The 9,369-nt window shown below is 47.3% G+C and overlaps 2 protein-coding genes across 2 annotated transcripts; one reads left to right on the top strand and one right to left on the bottom strand.

Annotated features, from left to right (window-relative positions):
* Positions 1–882: 882 nt before the first annotated feature.
* POX_c03696 (uncharacterized protein) lies at positions 883–1,167 on the top strand (the record flags this gene model as incomplete). Its single annotated transcript, XM_050112586.1, has 1 exon — positions 883–1,167. The coding sequence occupies one exon, from the start codon at positions 883–885 to the stop codon at positions 1,165–1,167; it is 285 nt and encodes a 94-aa protein (XP_049970142.1).
* Positions 1,168–6,390: 5,223 nt separating this feature from the next.
* Positions 6,391–7,872, bottom strand: POX_c03695 (uncharacterized protein; the record flags this gene model as incomplete). Its single annotated transcript, XM_050112585.1, has 6 exons — positions 6,391–6,877; positions 6,992–7,362; positions 7,423–7,490; positions 7,546–7,582; positions 7,645–7,664; positions 7,731–7,872. The coding sequence occupies 6 exons, from the start codon at positions 7,870–7,872 to the stop codon at positions 6,391–6,393; spliced, it is 1,125 nt and encodes a 374-aa protein (XP_049970141.1).
* Positions 7,873–9,369: the final 1,497 nt, after the last annotated feature.

Raw genomic sequence — 9,369 nt, 5'->3', positions numbered from 1 at the left:
GTTCCCTACGATTTGGTTCCTCGTTTTCGTATCTGATCGAGGCCTGATTACCAACTTTCATTCGGTTCCATGATCCGGTTCCGACCAACCCAGTGGAGAGGTATGGGAACCTAAATTTTCCGTAAGGGTCAACCCAGATCGAGCATGTCTGCTCATGTTGTTCATTGCCGATTAAGGGTAACGGTTTATTTCTCAATTTGAATAAATTTTTTGTCACAGCCGTGCTCTATGAGTCTTGCTTTCGGAGATCTGCCACCCGAGGAATATTGTACCATCAAAGAGAAACAAGGTAAAATTGAGCCCACATACTTCCAGTAGCCTTGCCAAGGATGATAGTCATCTGACCCAGATCTTGAGCGGTCATCAGCTGACCTGTGGGCTGACTGGCGGTATTGCGACTCGCAGTACGCGTCAACCACGGTGCTATCATACTGTACTAGGGAATCTAGTCCTGTGTGTGCATGCATCGGAACCAGAGAAAGGAGACACCATAACCGGTGGAACTAACAAATGAAACTGCTCTGCGAGTAAAGCGCCTCTTGTCTTCGTGGGAGCTCGGGTATTCAAGCTTCAAGTTTTTACAGTACTTCCTACTCAAGTTGGAACAGGTGACTTCGGGGAGAATTACTAGTCTCGGCTTGAAGATTGTCACTGCGGACTAAGGGACAAGTCAGCTTCTGATATCTTTGCAAATTATTCTGCCCATTTCTCCACCAGCCTCTGATCACATGCCCGGCATAGTCATAATCAAGTCGCCAAATGTGGGACCCAGCCAAGGGTCATAGCCGTTGATTCAAGAGTGAAGAGCGATGGGTGAGTCACAATGCGCAGGCATGTTTGCGCTAGACATGGCAGCTCAAATTGCAGTTAACGCCGGCATCCATGGGCATCAGGATACGGAGAAACACTGAGAACTCCGGCATCACTTCGGGAGAATATTGGAAGATCTGGCTGAAGAGGCTTCTACTGTACGCTGTACGCTGTACCCCCACCAGCCCCTCAAATGCAGCCATACAGACTTGGTATGTAGCTCAAACACGTGGAGATGTCTACGATCCATTGTGTCGGGCCAACATTCGGCTACGTCCGCTGTGGTGTCTGCCGCATACGGTCGATCTCGATGTTATGGGTATTTGGCTATTGTGGCTTGCCCCGTCCGGGATCTAGTCGTCAGACACCATATTGGCCCGAGAGAATGCTCCAACGGGGTTGACAGTGGCTCGTGCGAGCAGCAGGAGATCTTGCCAGGCTTCGGATCTGCATGTTGCCACCGCATCTCAGCTGTCAAAGTTCAGCACCCGGAGTGAGCTACCCACTTTCCACCGCGATGGGACTGTCGCGATCGGCCGCAAGATATCCAGTGCTGGCAAATAGTGTCTCGCCCAATCAGACAAGTTGGTTAGTACACCTGTCCCCAAATTTCCCCCCCTCATACCAGCGTCGTGGTGACTTCTCAATATAGGCCTGGACATGTTTCGCCCAAACATGCCGAGTTTGTGGATGAGTCCGAGCTGGGTGGTATTTGGAAGCATGTGATATTCTAGTGGTATCTCTGAAAGAGTACGGATGAGAACGGTAATCACTTGTCATTTGCAGGGTCTAAGCCTCAAAGGGGTTTCTTGTTGAGACAACAATATGTCCGATGTTCCTCCGTAGAAACCGAGGACGGTCGGGATTCACGGTAGTGCAGAACTGCAGACGTGCAGACTCGCAAATTCTGACCAACTCACGGACCCCGTCCCGACCGGGCGATCTGCCCGAGTCCGGGGATGCCGTGAGCCGGTCAGAGTCTCAGACACTCCAAGTAGTCTAGCCTGGAATCCATCAATTTTGTCGCTGAGAAGACGGAACGCCTTTTTTGACAAATCCAGCCAGGAAAAGGTTCTCCAAAAATGGGTATTCGTCTCCCTCGCTTAGACAGCAGAGCCAAGAATCTCCACGGGAGCACCGCCAGGCCAACATTCCCTCACATGTTGTCCACTTCGTGACCAAGGACTGGCCCACATACTGTACAAGTGTACGGAGTGTCCTTTCAAACATGTCTCATGACTCGGGGACTAGCGATGATGCTCGACCGATGGTACTCGTCGATGATCCGGGGAAGTGGCAAGACTCAATATGCGGTCGGCCCACTCGATAACCTCGAGAAGCTCGTCGTATGCGCAATGTAGTTGTAATAGATTGTTTCTACCACGAACTTCTTAAAATGACTAGAGATGCACAAGGTCTCTCCCAGACTGTCTGATTTCCAATCACCATCCTGCAGACCGACACGTTCTCTTGTTGGATGTGCGACAGCAAAAAAGGAACTCCATCGGACCTGCTCTCTTGGGACACGCGATCTAGACCAAAGAAGAAACAACAACCTAATCAGTCCCTAGGGTCGTAAAGGAAAAATCTCTGCTCTGACATGCATACCAGGGAAAGTCAACGGCATGGCTAAACCGATCCCAACAATATACAGAGCCGTCAGCACTTTAACAGACAGGCACCCAAGTTGTCGGTGCAGACAGTTTGCCTGTTTCTGCCCAATACTGGAAGAACCGACTGGAAGGAGAAACCTGCAGCACCGATTTAGAAACAGCCCTATAGCGCTAATGCATGCTGAAAGAGTTTTCAGTCCCGGTGATTGGATTGTAGCGGAACCTTAGTGCGGCCGGCATGCTCAGCCACACATGGGAAATGCTGGACCGAACCGAACTGGCCGGATACACCGTGGCGTATTGCGGCTAGACTGTGTATTGTCATCGGCATTACATTGCCCACGGTCGTTGACTCCCACATTAATCCAAGTCCCAGTCATAACGTCCTGCCCCTTCGGGACTCTGGCGTGCATATTTTTTTCCCTCCCCAACCTGCGAAGGCCACACCACACGCTAAGGCCTTCTGTCATCCTTCTAGTGCGTGCCGACATCCCGGCACCGGTTTCCTCCGTGCATCAAGCCTGCTGAACGTTGACATTCTGGGCATGGCTGCATGAAAAATTTTTTAACAATATTGTCCAGAGCTGCAGCAATTATGAGTCTAAGGAGATGAATTGGTAATATGATTGACAGATCATTTGTCATTCTATGAGTAAGATATAGCGAGAACTACGGTGTTTGTGCCGGATCGTTCTCTTATCACCGGTGGATCCCGAACCACGTGTTGAGGTGTCATGTCAATCGTTGCCCTCGAGTACGAAACATCCGTCCGTTCCATTCTTCATCGTGGAACAACATATGCGAGTAGTCACGAGGGACGCTGTCCGATCACAAATGAAGGATGACATTAGGACTAGACCATGGAAGAAAGAAAATGAAAAAAAGAGCCCATGTACGAAATCTCCCCACATCATTAGTGGGTAGAACAAGTCAAAAGGTCTCACTTCAGATGCTAGTCTTATACCTTAGACGAATATCAGTCTCTACTTCCACATCACCTGCCTGCCCGTCAGAAGGTCCCCGGGCCCCTTGTCCGACACAAGTGGATTGAAGGCTCTATTTCTAGCCATCTAGTGCAGAGTTTGGCCTTTTTAGCTGCGGGACGAGCAACTGTCCCCACGTCGCATGCCCATCAGAAAGGTCTAGGCTCTTTGCCTGTGGCCTGTGCGCACCATCAACATGGGTCCTCTCGAGATCTAGACGCGCTCATGAAAACAATCGCTTCCTTGAGCCTTGTGATAATGGCCAACCGTGATTCTAACCCTGGCAATACAGATCCTCAAAGACCGGTGTAGTCGCAGAAGCATTTCAGCTGAAACGGACAAGAATAAGTGGAGTTTTTGAGGGGAAGGAAACCGAAGGCGGCCTTCAAACCACATGGTCAATGTCTATGCCAGCACCTCTGATCGGGAGATCCAGAAGTTCAATTTCGCCGAGATTGTAGTGAGTTCTAGAACTATCCTGGAGACGGGCGGAGAATTTGTTCACCTGACCACCAAAAGCTGAACGGGACGACGGGAACGAAAAATCCCACGACAGGTAGCAAATAGATCGTGCGGAGGCAGGGCGACAAGTCCAGGTAGAAACAGGCCCCCGAATACGACTGGGAGGAATATTTCGTGCTTTGTATTCTGAATTTGCGACTAGTGCTTGATTTTGGCTTACTGAGTGAGGGTTATGCATCATGTCGTGATGCATCTTCTGCTGCAGCTTAACATTGCACTCCTTTGAGTATAGGTAGGCTCGAATGATCTCGAAGAATTTTCAGGAAGACCTACCGAGAGCACGGCATACATTCTTTGCTCATTCTGAATTCGAGACTTTCAAGGTGGAAATGAACAAGGATAATACAGAATAATTTAGACCAGATATTCTCATTGTTGATGATGCCTCCTATAGCCTTATGACAGTTTCGTAATTTCTGTATGATATCGGAGGGCTTAACTCAACATTATATTAAATTGACTTTTGATCACCGCTTTCAGGTGTGCCATTCCCTTGAGTTCTTAGTAGCTACGCCGCAAAAGGTGAATAAGATGACAATGCTGATACCTTGGAGCATGCGTAGGCGATTCCCTAGGTTGTATGCACAACTATAGGCGTAGTCAAGAGGAAACTGAGATAAGTATTGCGAACAAATTCGAAACGGAAAAGCTTTTCAGTTCCTTTGATATCTCACCTTGGGAACCAGAGCTGCAACAAAAAATACTACAACAAAAGAAGTCTCACTTGGAGGGAGCCTGAACATCAAGTTTAAGGACCCGTTTTTGCCAAAGAAGCTATCGTTTAATGAGGGCATCTAATCGAGTTGAATTGGCGCCACCAAAAGAGCTAATTTAATACGGATAATACGATCCTACTACGACTCAGACACGCCGTCGTGAACGCATGTATGCGTTTGTGATGATAAATTGACAAAAGTTTCTTTCAGCAAAACCACAATAGTCGAGAGCTTTGCGAAGCTGTTATAATTAGAAAGCATTATCTGAGATATTGCTCGAGCAATTTCTAGTAAGCTTGCAAGATAGAATGGGCTAGGAAGTAAGTGATCTTTAAAAAAAACCACAGAAGTACATTGGTGCTTCTTTGATAGACTAAATACATGTTCGCTTCGCTTCTTTTCTTTCTTGAAATCATCGTCGAATACAAAGCTCAGGTTTAAGCGAAAGAACATGAGATGACAAAATATCTATTATAAAGCCTGACCACCGTCTCAACGACGTATGAACAGCAAGTGACACTCGGCATCCGATGAGCAGGAGGTTTTGCAATACCTCAAGTATTTCAAAACCACTAGATTCCTCCAGGACACGAAATTGGCCGAGGTGAGGTCTCAATACCTATTTCAAGGCTAAATCCCGTCCGTATGATCAATATCTTTCGATCTATCAGCCTTTCGAAAAATGGAAATAGCAAGCTTTCCCCGGTTTCATTGTTCCAAGCATAAATTCTAAGTTGCTGGCTTAAAGGAATATGCTGAAAAACAGGAACTAAGAATCTACCTCAGCTATAGCTGCCTTTAAAATTGAACAAGCGAATTAATACTGATCCAAGTTGGATGAATTTAGGTCGAGGACCAGGTACTGGTACATGCTGTGGGGGCGTAATGAAAAGAAATACGAAGAAGCTCGAAAAGATCCAACAAGTCACAGAATACAAGAGCCTTACATGTACAGCTTATTATCTATGTGCATGCTCACATTGACATCAAGAGTTTTCAAATCCGTCATGTACCGACTTTATAACTTTGGGCAATTCAACCCAATCTCATCTATAACCTGGGATCGCTTCAATGCGAGGCCATCGGATTTGGAAGGCTCACATGACAATTAATCAAGTCAAAAATCCTCATGCAAAGGGAGTGGGAGTTGGGGCAATGAATAATTCGATACCCAGCAATGAGCTGTCCGTTAATCTCGTCTCTTGGAAATCCCTTCAAATGACCAGAAGCTAAGATCACGAAGAAGATGGGAGAAAATGCTCATTTATAGCGGAAAAATGTACTTGCTTGCGAGGCGGATAAGCTTCTCATCCAGTCATCTTTCATCCTCCCGTGGTGGCTGAAAAGATGAGAGGGATAGGCGGCTGTCTCAGAAGTAATGCCCTTGGATAACGACTCTCACCGGAAGAGGTTATATACCTGTTCAAGCCGAATCCAATACAAGTAGGACACGGAATACCCAAGATGATGAAAAAGATCCTTTGACATTGTCATGGCTAAAAAACTGCCTATCCGGCACGCGTCACTTGGGAAAATCGGTTCACCCCTTCTGAGCAAATACGCCACAAAAATGGATGATGACAGAACGGCATGATAAATAGGGGAAAAGAAAGAAGAAAAAAAGAAGTCCGCCATCTCTGTGTATGTTCATGACAGAAACAAATATATCAAACAAATGAAAGTGTGGAAAAAATAGTAATATACACCGTGATTGCTCCGACCGTTCTATGCGATGCAAACCCACCATCAATATCTTTTCGTCCGACGAGCTTGTTCCATGGAAGAGCTGTATTCGTGATTCGACTCCACTGTCGTCTCGATTTCTGTTTGAGTGAAAATCTTTCCATCGGGAATAATGATGCGCTCCTCGCTAGAGTTATCCGCAACAGTGGCGCCAATCTGCGTGCCCATCCCGATGTCATCCCTGCCGCCATTGAGAGTACCCATGGTGATATTGTTGGGGTCGGTGACTTTGGCAAAGCCAGAGCCGTAGCGGTGGGTTCCAGGGGTCCCGGACCAGGCGCCGTACTTGCGGCCGCTGGAGTATTCGCCAATGAAGCGGGGGAGGAATCGGGACGCAATGGCCTTGAAGGAGGGAATGGAGGCGGCGAAAATCCCAATGTTGGTCTCGATGACGGACCAGTACATGGCTCCACTGATTGCGTAAGTAGGATCATCTGAGGTGAGCATGGAAGGAATGTAGGTGATTCGGATGATGGAGGAGACGCAAGCACTAGGGTATACACGGTCAGCGCGAGTCTCTTCAGCGTCCCAATCATGGTCATGATCCACATCCGCAATAATTCGAATACGGAAAAGAGACTAGAGTAGAGGCTCTGGAACTTACAAAAGACCCAGGCAAAGAATGAAAATGAGGGCAATCTTTTGCTTTTGCGGCATCTGAAGTTTGAAAATGACTCGAATAGGGAGAGTATAGGTGAGAAGATCGGTCAAGATGTTCAGGGCGGCGTTTGCGAGATAGAAGATGTTGATCTGAACGCATTTTCCAGGTCCAACTCCGGTCCAGGCCATTTTGATGGGTTGGCATTGAAAGGCGGCGACTAGCACGAAGGATGTTGCCTGACAGACAATGACCGCCATCATCACGTATGACAAGCGAGTGAGAAAACGATCACCCAAGCGGGTGTAAAACCAAAGCACAGACGTTTTGATGAAGCCCAGGCATGCGAGGTAAAACATCGAGCTGAGCCACACGAACTAGTAGGTAGTTAGCCGAGACTGAACCAGGCTTTCTGAAGGAATTCATAAATATCGTACAAATCCATATCGTGGAAGTTTGGATTCGTCGGTAAACTTCTTATGTTGACCGAGTCCGTTCTCGACAGCTTTGAGAAGGTCAGTACCATTCCTCGAGTGACAGACCCAATTGCCTTCACTTACCAACGATGGTGACTGCAATGAATGCCCAGGCAAAAATCTATTTCTTCCATTCAGCTGGTGCTTGAGATATTTCAGGGGGGAGGGGTCTTTGGTCCATACACAAGCGCAGATGATGAGATCTGAAGATCGATGGAGTGGTCGATTAGCACGTCAATTTCAAAAAGTGGTTCAGAATGCCCACTCACAGTCATCCAGACCCATCTTCCCAAGAACGTAAATACGTGCAAAAAGCCTCAAGGACAAGACCAGAAATGTCAACACGGCGAAAGCCAGACTGATTCCAACTACGGTCGGTCCCTGAGACCCATGGGCCCCCGAAAACCCCATGTTGGCGATTGGCAGTGATTGATAGAAGAAGAAAAGAGTGAATGACCGGACGACAAACCACCGATGGTGAAAATCAAGAGACTGATCTGATCTGCGTCTTTGGTGGTGATCAAAACCCTCCAACGTTGAGATTGCGCGACCCTCCCCCTCCTGACTCTGTGTGAACCTCAATTCTCTTGAGATTCAGAGAGAGGAAAGATAGGAGTGGACCAGGCCCAAGTCATAAATCCTTTTAACCAAAGTCACTCAAAATGAGGAAAAGAGAAAAAAAAATGACTAGATGGGGACTGGAAAGGTAAGCACTAGATTTACCCCAGTTTCCGCTCTTCTTATTGTTCCCAACAAGGAACAGTAGTTATGCCTGAGCTGGAAGAGGGGACTGGTAGCTTGGCAGCGAGGAAAATCAGAAGAGGCGTCCACATCTTCTATTCGTAGCTACGCTCTAGAGAAAATATAGTCAAGCGCACGTTGACTAGTGCCCACCTGCAATTTCTGACTGGTAATATTATTATTACGATCCACCACACCCATGTCCTCCAATGACGGCACCTCAGGAGGACTTGCCAGTCGATACTACGTAATTGAAACGTACAAAGCGTCAGGGTGATTCAGTCATCTACCCAGTCTAGAAACTAAAGGACACATCGAGGCAGATAGCGTTTGATGGTTGATTGCCACTTTCCGCCATGCCAAGCTTCTGATCTCAAATGTGTCCTGTCGCTCTGTTCTCATCTACGAAGGCTCTCAAAAGTAGATCACCAGCGGGACGTCTTTAGTGACAGAGTATGGATCTTGCACTTGCAAGGTATAGGAAGTGAACGCCTGGAGTGACCCTTTGCTAACCATGTAGATGCATATCTGATCTTCACAATTTACTTATCCAAAATGTGATCAGTTACAAGTATGATTTCTGGGTGCCTGGTTGGTCTGCAGGGAACAATGATGTTCACACACTACTGCACCGGTCCTCTTCTCCGGATGAATTAGGGCAATGGATAGTATTTCCTCTCTGCATAGGAACCCGTGGAGCAACTGCTTGGTCTTACTTATTGTGATCCATGAACATAAATCTTACCGTCTCGGGAACCGTTGAATCGAGTGCCAAGTTCGATCCGTCAATACCGGAAGTGGAGCCTCGTAGGCCATAGTGTAATTCTTCACACCTCTCATCTCCGTCGAACGGTTATGGATGGTACCCCTTTTTTATTTTTTGAGAATAAGCGAGTCGTACTTTAGTACATGACATCGAATCTCGGTTGCCGAGCCCCCTGTGCTAGCCAAACTGGTGTGCTAGCCAAACTGGATGAACCAATTTCTCCTTCACTGTATGTACTGTGTACATGTGTGTGACCATCGCATGTGTTCTAGGTGAGACTAATGAGGTGACCTAGACTACTACAGTCCTCCGACTCTTCTCAGTTCCATGGAGTTTATATCGCCAAGTCGTTCGATTTACTGCGCCTCGGCCAAGAATGACAATACCTCATCCGATCGTCC

Source organism: Penicillium oxalicum, chromosome III (genome assembly GCF_001723175.1).
Source record: "Penicillium oxalicum strain HP7-1 chromosome III, whole genome shotgun sequence".
Lineage (NCBI taxonomy): Eukaryota > Fungi > Ascomycota > Eurotiomycetes > Eurotiales > Aspergillaceae > Penicillium > Penicillium oxalicum.
The sequence above is the reverse complement of the archived record's forward strand: the minus strand, read 5'-3'. Positions and strand labels throughout refer to the sequence as shown.